This window comes from Herpailurus yagouaroundi, unplaced genomic scaffold (genome assembly GCF_014898765.1).
Source record: "Herpailurus yagouaroundi ecotype Mexico unplaced genomic scaffold, PumYag 140, whole genome shotgun sequence".
In the NCBI taxonomy this organism is placed as follows: domain Eukaryota; kingdom Metazoa; phylum Chordata; class Mammalia; order Carnivora; family Felidae; genus Herpailurus; species Herpailurus yagouaroundi.
The window spans coordinates 75,214,158-75,232,099 of record NW_024412395.1 but is presented as its reverse complement, the minus strand read 5'-3'; the positions used below and the strand labels follow the sequence as shown (position 1 = coordinate 75,232,099).

At 36.1% G+C, this 17,942-nt stretch overlaps 1 protein-coding gene across 7 annotated transcripts in view; it reads left to right on the top strand.

Moving 5' to 3' along the window:
• Positions 1 to 17,942, top strand: part of DNAH7 (dynein axonemal heavy chain 7) — a 267,521-nt gene that overhangs the window by 20,707 nt on the left and 228,872 nt on the right. For 5 of the 7 annotated variants that reach the window (XM_040475707.1, XM_040475709.1, XM_040475708.1 and 2 more), the window contains 6 exons: positions 2,526 to 2,634; positions 3,367 to 3,514; positions 11,553 to 11,640; positions 12,717 to 12,897; positions 14,971 to 15,046; positions 16,542 to 16,667. In XM_040475707.1, coding sequence (XP_040331641.1) covers positions 2,526 to 2,634; positions 3,367 to 3,514; positions 11,553 to 11,640; positions 12,717 to 12,897; positions 14,971 to 15,046; positions 16,542 to 16,667 — 728 coding nt within the window. The other 2 variants (XM_040475712.1, XM_040475714.1) reach the window with 2 other exon arrangements.

Genomic DNA, 17,942 nt, shown 5'->3' with positions numbered 1-17,942 from the left:
AACTGAAGCTCTGTGCCCATTAAACAGTATCTCCTTTGTGTCCTGAGCCCATGGCAGCTAGCATTCTACTTTCTGTCTTTATGTATTGGACTGCTCCAGGTATCTTGTGTAAGTGGAACCATACATTTGTCCTTTGAGGCCTGGCTTTGCTTAGCATAACGCTTTCGAGGTTTATCTAAAGATTGTTTTTTTGAAAGATAATTTAAAAGCTACAAGCAAATTATAAAATTGAATTTCTGTTGCTTTATGTACAGAAGATTCCTGATAATTTTAAGTGGATGACAGTTTTCACCTGGGAAACTTAAGAGTTAATGTTCTTAAATGAAAGATTTTGAATATTACAAAATATAAATGTTAAAATTTTTTTTAATGTTTATTCATTTTTGAGAGACAGAGCTCAAGCAGGGGAGTGTCAGAGGGAGAGGGAGATCAGAATCTGAATCAGGCTCCAGACTCTGAGCTGTCAGCACAGAGCCTGATGTGGGGCTCGAACCCACAAGCTGTGATATCATCACCAAGCTGAAGTTGGATACTTAACCTACTGAGACACCCAGGTGCCCCTACAAAACACAAATTTTATTTTATTTTATTTATATTTTTAAATATTTATTTATTTTTGAGACAGGGAGAGACAGAGCATGAATGGGGGAGGGTCAGAGAGAGAGGGAGACACAGAATCCAAAACAGGCTCCAGGCTCTGAGCTGTCAGCACAGAGCCTGACGCGGGGCTCGAACTCACGGACTGCGAGATCATGACCTGAGCCGAAGTCGGATGCTCAACCGACTGAGCCACCCAGGTGCCCCCAAAACACAAATTTTAATTGAAAACATGTTTTTGTGGATGACACCGGAGTATCATGCCAAGTTCTGTAAAATTCAGCCATAGAATGCTTTCCCTAGTTCTACAAAATCTATTGTAGATTTTATAGTTTAAAAGACAAGACTTGAAATAAAATAGACATTTTCTTTTGAAAACTCAACAAATTTTAACCCCCCATCCAAAAAAAAAAATATTATCCTGAGTTCATTGTGTCTGGTTAGCACAGAGGGTTTAGAAATGTAAACCTAAATTTTCTTATTTACTATTCAGTGGCTGAGTTGCATAATAATCCTTTCCTGTTGGTGGCATATAATAGTCTACAACACTTTTGTTGGCTGCTTTAAGCCTGGTTTTATGTTCATATGTATCTTAGTTTTTTTTTCTCAGCATTCTTTGTGTTTTATATGTTACAAGGAAAATAATATTTTCAAGAGATGTTCTTATAAACCCATTGACTTAAAAAAACAAACAGCAAAGTACTTTCATTTGAATATTAAGGTTTACACTTGGATGAAATTTTCCAGCAGTAGTTAAGACCTAGAATGATTTTTCACTACAACGCTTCATGCTTCTAGAGAAGATCCCTGTAGTTGAAATCAAGGGTGACTCAGCACTGGTAACTCCCATTCTCAAAAAAAAGTAGGTTTTTTTAATTTGTTTTGTCTTTTCTCACCCTCTCTGCAGTCCTCATTCATAGCAGCCCCACAAATCTTAAATCCTTTATGGAGCAAGATGAGACTAAAGGAATGGAAAGGCAGTCAGAATGGAAGAGCATGGATCTTTAAGTTGCCTTAGCTTGTTTTCCTGCGAAAGAAGAGCCAGAAATAAGTTCATTTGGGAGCAGGAGTAAGGATTGCAGAGAGGAAAAAGTAGGAAGAAACCTGTGCAAGTATGGGCTTTCTATCAACGTGGTCTGGATCTGAGAGGAAGATAGAGATTCTGTCATCTGTAAAATGTGTATTTTACTTTCAAATCCACCCATCTGGGTTTCTCGATGAGTCCTAGGTTCCAGCAGCAGTGGGTCTGTGTTCTGGTATTGCAGTAATTGGCCTGAGCTAATTTTTGTTGTCTTTTTAGAAGACCTAGATATTTTCCTGTCTGCCACAGTCCCCACCAGCCTCTCTCGTTCCCCAGCACTGAAGCTGAGTGCCAATTAGCCATCATCACTAGCCTTCCTCCCTCTTTTATGAGATCTGCCTACATCTTTTAAGTATAAGAATATATGAACCCTGCCTTCAAGTGTGGAATAAATCCGTGAGTTGCCGAAGTACGAGACAACTGCTTAAAGCTATGAGAACAGGAAGATCTTTTGGAGCTGGAATGCAGAGAAGCTCATTAGCATTGGAGCCCAGCAGAGAGTCCCTCTCATTAAAATGGAAGGCCTAAAAATCACTTGCCAATGTTTGGGGGTGGGGGGAGAGGCTCTCCGGAATGCCCACCCTAGTGTTATGTAACAGATGCCCGCATCAAACTAGCATCAGAGCCTTTGGTAATGTCTCCCAAATGTCACACGCCACAGCCATTCACAGGCTTGAACAAGGTTTGCTGTGGAGTGTGCCTTCTTTCCAGATGTCCGGATTTGTTTGAGAAAATGTCTGTGTTTATAAATACTCCTGCATTTCATGAAAAAAAAAAAAGTGGTTTTTTTTTTGTTTTGTTTTTTTCTGACCTTGTTGATTAATGCTGTTTGCATTTCCTGTTCCAGGTGAGCACAAAGCCCCAGTGGCAGCAGGCAGCTCCGTCATTCCATTTGACTGTAAAGCAGGCTGATGAGATTCCTGAACAGTTTAGCGTTAAAAATGAACAGTCCTATGGTAAGAACTTTATTCCAACTTAGACTTAAGGAAGTTCTCTAGAGGGGGAAAAAAAATCGTACAACATTTTAGTTGAGAGTAGTGAAATTGTAAAACTGAAATGACATTTATGTCAAGTAGGAAAATTTATCCCAAATGTTTTCCCTTGTAAAATAACTGATTCCAGTTCGTAATTATTTCAGGCTGTTGTAAATGCTATAAAAGCTGATATTTTAAGAATTGGTGTTTATGTTAAAACTTTGATTTATTGTAGTCAGAATTTGCCTCTGCATGAAAGACTTTTTTTTCTGAGAGCGATTTTAATAAGTTGTAAATTTTGCTTCCAAATTAGTCATTTTAATATTTTTTACTTTTTATTTTATTGAGCCCTCAGATTGATTACATTGAATATTAACATTTTTTCATCATAGTTCTTTAAATTTTGAGATAGTTTTGTGTTATTTTAATCATATTTTTAATCTTCATTTTAAGAAGGTTCTATGTAAATTAATTGAAAATTAGAGTTATTAGCATATTAATCAAAATATAAATGAATATTCTTGAAATAGAGGTTTCTATTATGTTTAACTTCCTAATACTGAAAGAAAGGTAATTGTACTTACGGTAACTTGAGAACTTACAGTGTGTAGCTTTTACTTGAAAGTTGCTTTAGCATTTTATTCTAACCACTTAAATGTTTTAGCTTACTTTTTAGATGACTAACTTATGCTTTTTTTAAAAAAAAAATTCAAGCTGAATACATGGAACATTTTGGCAAAAAGGGCAAAATACTAGACCAAACGGAGGATAATTATGCTGGACCATCTACTTCCAAATCCAAGAGCAAATTTCCACATAAAGAACGAGAAAACTTTAGAAGCACTCTTGTTAATGTCATTATGTAAGTTCTATAAGCTAAGCAGTATGTGTTAACCTTGTTAGAACCCCGGGTAACTTTTTATCTAAAAGTATAACCATTCCATGCATCTCTAAGGATGCCCCAAAGCCTTGTTGGAGTGAGGTCAGAATACAAATAAAGACTGAGCTTAACCCTATGAAGTGTGTCTCACTTATTAAATATCACAAACGAAAAAGGTACTGATGTTAATGCTGATGTTGGCTGAGGGAGCACAATGTCTGGGAGCTCCGTTCATGGCCACCGTGGCTGGTGGAAGATAAGGTGTGGGTTTCCTCCCACCCCCATCTCTTCTGCTCAGGTAATGTGGTGTTGGGGGTCTCCTTGTCTAGAAAAACAAGGAATTGGGGTGAAGCGATCAGCCTTGTGAGCAGGGCTGGGCTTGCCAGTTCTGAGTTGTAAGTCCGCTTAGAAGAGCAGTGCAGATATAAGTCATTAGTGCCTCTTTACCTGTTTCCTCACTGCTTCTTGCTAGATGCCTGCTACACTCTGTTTATGACTCTCTAGGCACCCAAGCTGCCATTTGTGAACATAATTTCATGACACGTTGCAGGAAGTAACTTGCCCACAGATTCCTGTTTTACTGTCCCCATGTGGTACTTTAGTGGCCAAATGGCCACCTTGAAAGGGGGACAGTGGGTACTGTGGGCTGGCAAAGGGATTTTGTGGGAGCCCTTTGCAGCCGGCTTGCAGGTGTGCACCTCTGCTAGAGTTGTTTGAAGTTTGCCTTTGCCCATAGGATCTTACCAGCTTGGCCCACTTTTTTGGATTAAGTACTCTTGCGTTCCGCAAACTGTGTGAAATAAAGACCCCAAACCATGGGCTGGGTAGCTTACAAAGTCTTGGAAGCAACTTTTTCTGTGCCCAGCATCCTGGCTAAGACAGATGATCTTTCTTGACACAATTTCCTGTGCCTGTCACTTCTGGTCCTTATCTGCTTGAGGATAGAGCCGGTCTTGGGTTTTAGCTTCACACAAGGGGCCTCACTTTGAATTCTTCATTTCACTCAGCCCTATGGAATCATCTCCTCACCTCCTGATTGACATGGGCTTTAAAGTCCAAGGCCCTGGACCCCATAAATGTAGCCTCAGGATTTTGATGATTGCCATTCCATTTTTTTTTTCTCCTATTTCTTTTTTTTTTTTTTTTTTTTTTTTGTGAGCTCATCTATGCATTCAAAAGGAACGTGCCATATTCTCCAACATTTGTAGAATGGTACTGGGAGGTTTTTCAGATTATCTTTGTTGTTGTAGTAAAAGAAACAGTAGTCTCTTTTTAGCCATTTTATGTCATTTTTTAGTTATGCCTTTTATAAATAGGATATGGATAGATATATTGAAATTCAATCTTAGAGTTTCTATACTTTAGTATTATGTTTAATCCCATTTATAGTTGTTGGCATTTCATATACATGTGTGCTTCTACCAATTTATTTTGTACTTTGTGTTTACTATATATTTACTATATTGCCTTTGCTTCTTTTTTCTTCTTTTTTCTGCTTTCTATTGAATTGAGTTTTCTCTCTTCTCCCTTTATTTCTATTGGCTTAAAAGCTATCAAAATATTTTTGAATGTTTATTTTTGAGAGAGAGAGTGCAAGCAGGGGAGGGGCGGAGAGAGGGAGACACAGAATCCGAAGCAGGCTCCAGGCCCTGAGCTGTCAGTACAGAGCCCGACGCGAGGCTCGAACTCACGGACGTTGAGATAATGACCGGAGCTGAAGTTGGATGCTTAACCGACTGAGCCACCCAGGCACCCCTGGTTACCCTAATATTTAAAACCACATATTGTAATTTATACTTTTCAACGTTTAAAATTCAATTTAATCTGTCTTGCCCCTGAACAACACAAAGGGATCTTGGACTGCTCTAACTTAGCTCTAAACTATCCTTGGCATTCTCCATGTCATCATTCTTCATTTTATTTCTACTAATATTTTAATAATATTTTAGATCTACCAGGTCCTTATATTCCCCATACTTTTTTTCTTAACGCTGAGATTTACTAACATGTTTTCTAATTTCTTGGAAAATTGCCTTTGCATTCTACTCTTCTGGGTGCATTTTCTGTTTTGCTGAAGTTCATCCTTCAGTAGTTGTTTCAGTGAGAATCTACGGGGAGTTAACTTGAGACACTCATCTCTGTAAAGGTCTCTGTTTTGTCCTTACCCCTGAATTAATGACAAAGCTGGCTACAAAATGAAAGGATAATTGCAATTTTTACCTTATATCTGAAAACTTTGGGTGAAAAATATTAGCCAGGGCGCCTGGGTGGCTAAGTCAGTTAAGTGTCTGAGTCTTGATTGCTGCTCAGGTCATGATCTCACAGTCCATGGGATCGAGCTCAGTGTTGGGCTCTGTGCTGACAGCATGGAGCCTGCTTGGGATTTTCTCTCTCCCTCTCTCTCTGCCCCTTCTTCAGGTTGCACACACATGTTCTCTTTATCTCTCAAAATAAATAAACTTTAAAAGACAAAAAAATTGGTTAATATTTTTATTTTATGTATTGTTTTTTCCCCAGCTTTATTAAGATATAATTGAGAAATAAAATTGGAATATGTTTAAAGTGTACGATGTGAGAATATACGTATATATTGTGAAAGGATCCCCACAGTCAAGTTAGTTAACACATCCGTCATCTCACATCTTCACCTTTTTTGTGTGTGTGAGAATGCCTAAGTTCTACTTTTAGCAAATTTCAGTCATATAATAGAATACTATCAACTGTAGCCACCATGACTTGTATCATTTTTGATGAGAAGCCTACATCATTCTATTTGCCATTACTTTATTTGTACTCTGTACTCTGTCAACCTGTCTTTCTTTTCCTGAATATTTTATTTTCAAAGCCTTCTAGAGAGGCTTAAAAACGGCTTCTTTGAGATATAACTTACATACCATTAAATTCCTCAAGGTTAAGTGTACAATTGAATGAATTTTAGTAAATTTCTACAGTTCAACCTTAACCAAAATCTAGGTTTAGAATGTTTTCATCATCCATAAAAATTTTGTCCGTTTCCATTAATTCTCTCTACCACTGGTTGCCCCAGGCAATCACTGATCTGTGTTCTGTTTTTATAGTTTTATCCTTTCTAAAATTTTATATAAACGGATTCCTAGAATATGTTTTTTTAACCCATTCCTTTTGTTTATTTTTGTAGTTTTGGGCTATTTGAAAGTGTTGCTATGAATGAACATTTGAGTGCAAGTCTTTTTGTGGATATGTTTTCATTTGTCCTGGCTAGATGCCAAATTATAGAAATCATTGTATAGTAGGTATATGTTTAACTTTTAAAGATATTGCTGAACTGTTTTCCAAGTGGCTACACCATTTGACAATCTCACAAGCAGTGTACAAAGAGGCTTCTAGTTTTTCCACATCCTTGTCCACACTTTTTTTGTTTTGTTTTGCCTATTCTAGCCATTCTAGTAGATGTGTTATTTTATCTCATTATGGCTTTAAAATTATATGCCCCTAATGACTAATGATTATGGACATCTTTTCTGGTGGTTGTTTGACATTCATATAATTTCTTTGAAATGTGTATTTAAATCTTTTGTCCACTTTTAAAAAATTGGGTTGTTTATCTTTCTACTAATGCATTGTACAAGTGCTTGAAATATTTCCTATGCAAGTCTTTTATTAGATCTATCTTTTGAAAATGTTTTCTTCCAGGTTGTGACTTATCTTTTCATTTTCTTAATGGTATTTTTTGGAAAGTGAAAGTTTTAAATTTTGATGAAGCTCACATTTATTAATTTTTTCTTTGGTTGATGCTTTTGGAGTCACATCTAAGAATCCTTTTCTGTCACAAGATTTTCTATGTTTTCTTAGTTTATTCTTAAAACAGTTTTACCTCTTATATTTATGTGCATGATTTAGTTTATCGTATGAGATAGGGTTGAGGTTCAATTTTTTGCATATAGATATCTAAATGTTTCAGCCCCCTTTGTTGAAAAGACTATTCCCATTGAATTAGGTTGGCACCTTTGTCAAAAATCATTTGACCATATATGGGGTTCTGTTTCTGGTCCATTGGTCTATATTTCCATGTTTACACCACTACTATTCTGTCTTGATCACTCAAACTTTATAGTTTGAAATTAGATAGTTTAAGTCCATAACATTTATTATCCTATTTCAAAATGGCTTTGGCTATCCTAGGTCTTTTGAATTTTCATATACATTTTAAGACCAGCTTGTCAGTTTCTATTTAAAAAAAAAAAAAAAAGCCCTTGGGGTGGCTCAGTCGGTTAAGCGTCTGACTTCAGCTCAGGTCATGATCTCACGGTTCTTGGGTTCAAGCCCCGCGTTGGGCTCTGTGCTGACAGCTCAGAGCCTGGAGCCTGTTTCAGATTCTGTGTCTCCCTCTCTCTCTCTGCCCCTCCCCCACTCGCGCTCTGTCTCTCTGTCTCAAAAATAAATAAACATTAAAAACAATTTAAAAAAAAAGCCTACTAGGATTTAGTAGTCATTGTATTGAATTAGTAGATTGATTTTATGATGATTGCCATTTTAATAATATTGAATCTTCTAGTCCATAAACATGAACTTTTTATTTAGTTTTTCTTTAATTGCTCCTTGCAATGCAATGTCTTGTGTTTGTAATATATGTCTTGTACTTCTTTTAAAAAGATCTTCAGTACTTTTTGATGTGAATGGAATTATTTAATTTTTGGATTGTTCTTGGCCAGTATACAGAAAAATCCACTGATTTTTACTTACTGATCTATCTGTAAGACCTTACTAAACTTGCTTACTAGTTCTTGAGCTTTTTAAAAGCTATCCTAGAATTCCTATGTATACAATTATGTTGTCTACAAATACAGTTTTACTTCATGTCCAGTGTCTTCCATCTTTCTCCCTTTCCATTTTGCACTTGTTAGGTTCTTCAGTATATTTTGAAATAGAATTGGTGATAGTGGACTTCCCAGTCTTAGTGGGAAACCATTCAGTCTTTCACATTTATGTAGGATGTTACTTGTAGGTTTTTCACATACCCTTTATCAAGTTGAAAAGATTGTTTCTTTTCCTAGTTGGTTGAGAGATGTTATTGTAAATGGATGCTGGCTTTTTGTCCAGTGCTTTTTCAGTGTCCATTGAAATGAGAATTTGTTTTTGTCCTTTAATCTTTCAGTATAGTATATTAACTGCCTTTCAGGTTAAAGCCTACATGCCTTTCACTTAGTCATTATGTACAATCTTTTTTGTGTGTTGCTGGATTTGATTTGCTAATATTGTATTCAAGGTTTTCAAGTCCATATTAATGAATGATACGGGTCTGTATTTTTATTGTCATGTCTTTGGCTGTAGGCCTCAAAATGAGTTGGGAAGTGTTTTTACCTCCTCTCTTTTCTGAATGAGTTTAGGTAGAATTGGTATTATTTCATCCTTGTTTGATGGAACTTTTTGAAGCCAACCAGACCTGAAGTTTTCTTTGTGGGAAGATTATTAATTACTCCTTCAATTAGTTTACTTGTTATATATCCAGATTTTCTATTTCTTCTTGAGTCATGTTTGGTATTTTTGCTTTTTAGGAATCTATTTTCACTGAAGTTGTCTAATTTGCTGGCATAAAGTTCAGAAAATAAGTTCCTTATTTACAGCCATTCTACTCATTTTCTCCTTTGGTACCTGCCGACTCCAAGATCAGAGCCTTTCCTAAGGATCTCGTAGGCAGATTGGTTGTCTTCTTACATGAGTTATGGGCTATGGTGTTTTCAACTGTTTTATCTGTCTTCTCTCTTCTTTTCATGTTCCAGAAATTTGTTGAAATATCTCAACTGATGATCCTCTAGTCTCTTTACAGTCCTTGGTTAAAATTACTGCCATTTTCATGAGGAAACTTGAAAAAAAGGGATGTTTTTGCCACCATCTTGACTCAATATCTCTATTGAATTAATAAAGAAAATCAATATAGTTTTTTCATTTTTAGGAAATGAGGTACATCATATTTTCTCTTTAGTCAGGTAAAGTGTCGCCTTTAGATTTATTTCTGAAAGGAATATTGTTCTGCTGGAAAGAGCATGGCATTTTGAAAGCACATATGGATGGACAAATCCTTGTTGTTTGTACTTAATTAACAAACACAAAGGGGAAGCTATTTAATCTCTCTGACATTCAGTTGCTCATCTGTGATGATTTCTCTGTCTCTTCTAACAATAGGTGTGAGGATTAGAGATAACATGTGAAAATGTTGAGGGCCTGACTAGGTGATCAATAAAAAGTTTTTATTGTTTCTAGAGAGCAGAATCTTAGCCTATAGCCATGGAATGATTGAATCCTAGAGTTTTAGAGCTGAAAGATCTTCATTATGACTGCAATAACTTGTGCAGCTGGCCCTATAGCCCCCAACTTCCTCCTTGCCTTCCCTGACCTTACTGCACTCTTCTAGGCAGGCATTACTCACACAGAGGACGAAGCTTGTTGGACTCTCTGGGTTTAGCAAGGTAAATAACAGGAGACTTTCTTCCATTAAAAACATGGACAACACAGTTATTAAGATCATATACATTATGGTGGCAGAATCTGCATGCAGATGTCCTGATTCTTGAAGTCCATTACTGTTGCATTAGTACCTCTTGACTGTATAATCAAAATAATGAGATGACTTTTTTTTTTATAATTAGAGTAGTCAACCCTTCTCACTCCAAGTATAGAATACCTTGAAGATCTTCCACTGCTCCTTTTATATTCTTGTTCCCAAATGTCTGATAAACCTTTGTTAAGCATCTACTATGTACTGAATTAAACTAAGACATTACCTGAGCTATTGCATTGACTCTTTTCTCCCTGATCCATATAATTGAAAAAATGAGTATAAAGTTCACAAAGTATTTGACTCCTGGATTTGCAAAAGACAGAATAATTTAGACGATGCATCCTGGTATCTATCTTAGTATGGTATCTCAGACAGATGTTCAATAAGCCTCCAGTCTCCACTCACTGGGTAGTTAGTGGGAGGGAATATTTTATTATATAGCATCACTGAACGTATCCATCTCAGATGAACTTGGGATCTAGAGCATGATACATTTAATGATAAAGAAGTTAAAGCCATCCCAGAACAACTTGTTATTTTTCACGAAGATGTGAACTATGTCTTTCTCCACAGTGGTGCCCCAGAAGAAGTCACAAAATGTGGCTCGTATCTGGTATAGAGTTTGAACTGAATTATAGCTCTCAACCCTGTAGTATTTAATGAACAGTTAGCCAATAATAAATACATAGGAATGTATAAGCTATGTTACTCTTTGCTAGCTTGTATTATATATCTTTAGATATCTGAGAAATGATTTTTTCAAGAATTTATCTGTGTCTACATTTATAATATTTCCATCAGTGCTCTTTTAAATCCCTTATTTATAAATAACTATAAATATTTTAGTAATACTGCAAGAGTACTCCTATAGAATTTCAAAGAAGAGAGAGAGAGAGAGTTTGGAGTCATGAGGAAAAATGAGCAAAGCCCATCAAGAAGAATGTAGCCTCTGAATTAGGTCTTGCAATCACTTACAATGTAACTATCTCTATGAATAAAGAGGAAGCATTCTGGGAAGAATGTGGTATCAAACAAATATGTATTATGTGCACTATAAATAAAATGTTCAACAGCTCATTCTTCTGATTTAATAGGAAACGGTCCTGATTTTTTTATAGTTGACCCTTGAACAACTTAGGGGTTAGGGGCACTGACCCCACCACAGTTGAAAATTCATGTATAGCTTTTGACTCTCCAAAAACTTGACTATTAATAGCCTACTGTTGACTAGAAGCCTTATAATATAAACAGTCATTTCACACATATTTTTAATGTGTATTATATACTGTAGTTTTACAATAAGCTAAAGAAAATACTTAGAAAAAAATAAAATACATTTACAACACTGTACAATAAAAAATACGTATAAGTGAACTTGCACAGTTCAAAGTTGAGTTGTTCAAGGGTCAGCTATATATCCATTAATGTATATTCTGACTGCCTTTCATGTTTAGTTGAATAGTGTGTTTATCATTTTCTTAGGCAACAAGATGCTGTCTTAGACTCAGCCAGCCCTGATGAAAGGACATTTCCAAAACTGACCACTTCTGCAATAGAGAAAGACATCTTGGTAATGGGCTGTCTCTTTTGTCGCTATCATTGAATGTAAAGGAAGCACTTGAAGATACTTTTATACTTTTGAGATTATTCTGTGCTCCTCTCTTGTGGAAACCTGTGGATGTAGTTTGAGCCCCATGTTGGGCGTGAAGATTACTTAAAACTTCAAAAAAAAAAAAAAAAAGATTCAAGTCTAATTTCATATGTGTTAATCTGTTCTATTAGATTAAGATCATTGTCTCCCTTGCCACCTAAGACCACAATTAAAGAATCTCCGGTTTATTTGCTCCCTTTGTTAAAATGAGCCTCAGTCTTGTATAGCTTTTATGTGTCTTTATTCTTCTATGGGAAACTATCTTAGTTACATAATGGACACTTCACAAAGCATATTAACTTACTTTAGAAATACAATTCTTCTAGTATTTCAAATACAGAAGAATTGTTTTAAACATAAATGTCAAAGACTTTAACATTACTAATTTGAGAGTGTTTTTGAAAAAATATTTTGATATTTAAAATTTTTTCTCATAAGTGACATACAAAAATTAGTGAAAATATATCAAAGTTGAATGTCCATTGCTAGAGAAATCCTATTATGTCCTAAAATGAATATTTTATGTACACCTTTAATAGCAGCTGTAAAATTATAATATGGGCTATTAATAAGCCAATTGGAAGTTTCCTAAATCCTGTCATAGATTTCTGAGCTTAATGTATAGGGATACTGGTTCACTTGCAGCTTGTAAGATGGACTTGATTATCAATAATAAAAAAAAATTAATTTACCACACTTTTACATATTTATAAAGCACTAAATTCTACTTCAGCATGGGTTCTGCATATATATTTGGTAATATAACTTGATATTTTATAGTTATCAACTGAGGTAAGAGCTTTAATTTTCATGAAACATGTATTTTTTAAATTTAGGGGATCTCCAATAGTGCCTCCAAGAATTGCACAAAATACTTTGTTATGATTTGTGAATACTTTGTTTTCCTAAAACTTTGATTTTTCTCACTAGTTTTATTTTTGATGAACACAATGATAGGACTAAACCCATCTTTTTTCTCCATCTTCTATATTCAGAGATATTACTATTATATTCACCATGGAATTGATACAGACCACGTAGCCCCAATGGAAGATTCTTGGCTAGAGCACGTATTGAATTTAGTCCCCCAACATCTAAAAGTCCTCACTAACAGCATACTTGCATTATCTGATGAAATGAGAGAAGATTATCTTCTTAGTGTAAAAAAATCCATAGGTAAATCAGTATTTTTGTTTTCTAACTCGAATGTGTCTTATTAACTGAAAGTTAATACCTATACTTGAAACTATTATATTATACTGCTTCTTGCATTGCTATTTCATTGCTTGAGATCTTAGGCAAATTTCATTAATAAAGTACTGCAAAAAATGTAAAAATCCATCTTTTTGTTTTTGTTTTTTTTTTTTTGTAGGGTTATATCTTCTCAGCAAAGGACAGGAGGTGATTAAGTAAAAATTATTGCTATGGACCAGGGGTTGGCAAACTACAGCTCACAGGTCCAAGTCTGGCTCACTGCCTGTTTTTGTAAATAAAGTTTTATTGGGATATAGCTATACACATTCATTTGCATATGGTTTGTGGCTGCTTTTGAGCTATAAGAGCAGAGATGAGAGGCACCTAGGTGGCTCAGTTGGTTAAGCGTCTGACTTTGATTCAGGTCATGATCTTGAGGTCAGTGAGTTTGAGCTCCGCATCGGGGTCTGTGCTGACAGCTCAGAGCCTCGAGCCTGCTTCGGATTTTGTGTCGTCTTCTCTCTCTGCCCCTCCCCCACTCACGCTCTGTCTTGCTCTGTCTCTCAAAAATAAATAAATGTTAAAAAAATTTTTTTAAAGAGCAGAGATGAATAGTTGATAGACACCTTGTCTCTGTATTTTTTAATTTATAATCAATATTATAAATAATATATAAGTATTATATTTATAATCAAGCCCTTTACATAAAAATTTTGCTGAGTCCTGGCATAGACTGATAGATTCTAAGGCTGACTAATCATCAGAATAATTTTTAACATCCTGATTTCTGAACCCATCTGAATTAAAATCTCTGGAGGCAGGGCCTTCGAATCTATACTTAAAAGTTCTTGGTTGAGCATCCGACTTTGGCTCAGGTCACAGTCTCAGGGTCTGTGAGTTCGAGCCCCACCTTGGGCTTGCTGCTGTCAGTGGGAGTCTGCCTTGGATCCTCTGCCCCCTCTCTCTCTACCCCTCCCCTGCTCATGCACTCTTTCTCAAAAATATATGTTTTGAAAAAGTTCTCCAATTAATCGGGATTATAAACCTGATATAATTGATGTCATCTTTAAAACTGGAGAAATCATGTTTTGGAGTTGCCCGGATTCCTTTTGGGTAGGAGGGCATTTACTGGATTTGAGACTCTTATGGAGTGTCCTGGTAATGTAAAGACAAAAAGCCAAATCTTCGCCCCCAAGGAGCTCATCGTTGTAATGAGGGAGATGGGCAAACCACTAATTACAAAATAGCAGGCACAATGAGGAGGGAAACAGAGGACATGCTGTACGGGAGAAGAGCTCATGCCTGATTTGGTAGGAAGAACTCTGGACGTGCCTAAATCGTTTTGACACACAAACTGAGTGCTAGGGAGTGTGCTTAGTAGAGGAAATGGTGTGAACGTTGGAAGACACATGTGAAAGCTCCTTCTGGGCTTGCAAGTGGTCATGATGGCCAAAGCATAGGGTGCATTTGGGAAGGGGACAGAATCTGAAGGGCCTTCTAGGTCTCTTTAAAGCATTCAAACTTAAAGGAGAGTCACCAAAGGATTTTAAGCAGAGGGGTGATAATATATTTACATTTTAGAGCATCTTAAATGGCATCTTAAATGTGAATTAATATGACCACAGAAGATAGAAGCTGAAGTGTAGCTCCCTTTACTGATTTGATAACTGGATTGTTTTATGCAACTTAACAGAGAACAAAGCAATATGTAGGTTTCCTCAGTGAAAGGAAACTACTATGATTGTATTGTTGACCTTCAGTGAGAACTACTTTTGGTGGGATAGCTATAAAGGAAAATGTAATTTTAAAAGCAATCATTATTTTCAAATGAAATAATAAGGACACATTGTTAAGAGAACACATACTCTCAAAGGCACACACATTACAGATTTTTCTCATAAATATTTTTATATTCATAAATGCACAAATTACTCCATTATTTTAAATAATATAATTTAAATTATTGATTTTAGTGCAATTAGTTTTGCAATTGCTTGGAAATACACTGTAATTAATATAAGGTTACTTACCAGAACTTTTCAATTTTCTTTTTAGTTGATTTTGTTTTAAAAGATCCTAGAGAAAAAGAGGATGATAAAAAACCAGATGAACTTCCACCCCATCGTGCTGAGTAAGTGATCAAGTTTCTCAAAGAATATTGATTATGTGACCATTCCTGTGTAGGTGTATATAAGATTCGCACACTCGTTATATTTTCTCCTGTACACGCTTATAACTTACGTACTTCATATACAACTGATTATTCTTATTATACTTATGTATTTAAGCCCTAATATGTTACATTTACAAATCCAGGGATAGATGGGTAGACAGACAGATGATATCTATGTGGTTAAAACATAAATACCCTGGTGAAAGAACTTGATACAGATCTTTGTATTTCCAAGGCTACTAGCACAGGCTTCACATATAATAGTGGTATAAAAGCTTGATGGCAATTGGAATGTGTAAAAACACAGTGCAAACATTGCAAAAAATATGCACATATAGAGTATATGGCAATTTGTTACATAGATTAAAATATAGAACATATAATAGAAAAACCCACTAGCTATATATTTTCCTAAAATAATTAACATTTAGGAATAAATCTCTTAAATAGTTTAAAGAATAGAACTTATGTTTTTATGGTTTAGTAAACAATTCAGTTTTTCTTCTTTCATATTATTTAAAAGTGCCTCAGGTTGTTTTCCTATAACAGCCACAAAAAGATATGTAGCCACTTCCAACATATCTTCTGTGGAAAACAGCTTTTCTCCTGGGGAAAGACAAAAATCATCTTTTGTAATTGTAAAGGTAATATGACTACAACTGAAAAACTGAATTAAGCTTACTATATAATAAAATAAGATTAAGTGTTTAAAATCAGTGAGAATTAAAAAATTGTAGGCATCAAATGTAAATGTTTCAATATACTCTTAAAGATGAAAATGGCGAATCCTTAATATATTAAGGATGACTATTCAAGTCATAGGAGTTAAGCAGTAAATGTCTTCAAATAAGGACATTAGTGCTGGTGATTTAGGAAGTGTCCTTTACACATTAACAGAGGTTAAGTTCAAGGGGATTTCCACAGGTGGGCTGGACTATGTTCTTAAAATGTTTAAAAAAAAAAAAGCAGAAAAACTTAAATATTTAGTGTCTTGAAATTCTTTTAAGACATGAAAAAACTCTGCTTCTGTTTCTATTTGATCATTATGAGCTATTTGTGGACTTGATCAAATATTTAAAGGAAAAATTAGTTATCTTATATATTATAGATTCGAGTCTATGGGGCACCTGGCTGGCTCAGTCAGAAGAGCATGTGACTCTTGACCTCAGGTCATGAGTTTGAGTCCCATGTTGGGCGTGAAGATTACTTAAAACTTCAAAAAAAAAAAAAAGATTCAAGTCTAATTTCATATGTGTTAATTATTCTAAAATTATACCGAACCGTAGAAAGTATGACCTTTATGTATTTCAATACATAATTGTGTGTTTTGTTACAGCAAGGGATATGTCATACTTTTTATTAAAATGAAGCCATTATTATTCAAAAAAGGACACTATAACAATACTTTCTTTTGATTTTGAAAGATAAATGATTATTTTTTCTTTCTTTTCAGGATGGAAATTCTTCCAAAACCTTGGAGGAAATCTTTTTTAGCTGCAAGCAATTACATTAAGGATCACTTGAACGCAATAAACCCTACAATGTTGGCTGTACTAGCTTTGTGGCACAATACTTTTAAGTGAGTACTTCTGGCTTTATGGAGCTTCTTTTCAAAAGAGTGATGAAAGCTATTTTGTCACACCTTAATTATTTCTTTTACTATTTTAACTACAAATCAATAAACTACAAATTTAACATCAGTATTCAAACATGGTTTTAAATCAGCAATGTGGAAGTAGGGTAAAACACGAACATTGCCTTTTATCTCTAACCCAATTCTACCCCCATATCCCATACCCCATTACCACACACAGTTTAAGGGGTAATCACAGTTAAAGGGCTGAATCATCATGCTGTGTTTTAAATCCCACAGAACATTAGCTGCTACAATCACCTAAACGAGGTAGAAACCTAGTAAATATTACCCACCTGAATGGCAGGAATTGAAGTTCCTGGGTCTTCAAGTTGATACAGATTATGAATCACCTCACAGACACTGTCACGGTGGGGACAGCCCAGCTACACGTAGCAAGTGCTTGGCACGGCTGGAGGTGGATGCTGGTGGGCATTGTGGACCCTGGGTCCTAGGGCTGAGGACAGGTGGTCGCACAGTTTAGAAACTCCTGCTCCATATTCCGCCCCCTTGTATGGCCTCTTCCAAGACACTGCGGGGCATCCCAGCAACATGCACCTGTGGACAGAGGCTTTCATAAAATATACAAAAGTAATACAGATTTATACTTTTTTCTTTTTTTTTTTTAATGTTTGTTTTTGAGAGAGAGACAGAGCATGAGTGGGGGAGGAGCAGAGAGAGAGGGAGACACAGAATCCAAAGCGGACTCCAGGCTCTGAGCTGTCAGCACAGAGCCCAATGTGGGGCTCGAACCCACAAACCGTGAGATCATGACCGGAGCCGAAGTCAGATGCTTAACCGACTGAGCCACCCAGGCGTCCCTATACTTACTTTTCTTAAAGAAGGCTTCCCTTCAGGGACCTCAGAACCTGGATGGGCCCTGCCTTATGGTAGAGGAGATGGCATCTTGTTTCCAAGGTGGCCTGGGCCTATTCTCACCACCCCACCCCAACCATTTCAACCCCCACAACTGCAGCCCCAGTTACAAGTGACCTGCTCTCCAGGGTCTCCTGGGTTTTGTTCCATGTATTGCTCTGCAGGCAGGAGGGCATAGTAAATGAGCACATGTTTCTGCCTCCCAAAACCAGCCAAAGGAAAGCTGCTGTCTTTAGAAGTGCATTAAGAGCTGTGGCTGCTGCAGAAGGCAGCTGTTGTCTTCCCCTGGGAAAGCCCTGGACCTACGCTAGGGGCACCTCACTGACCAACTTCTCTGAACTCTTC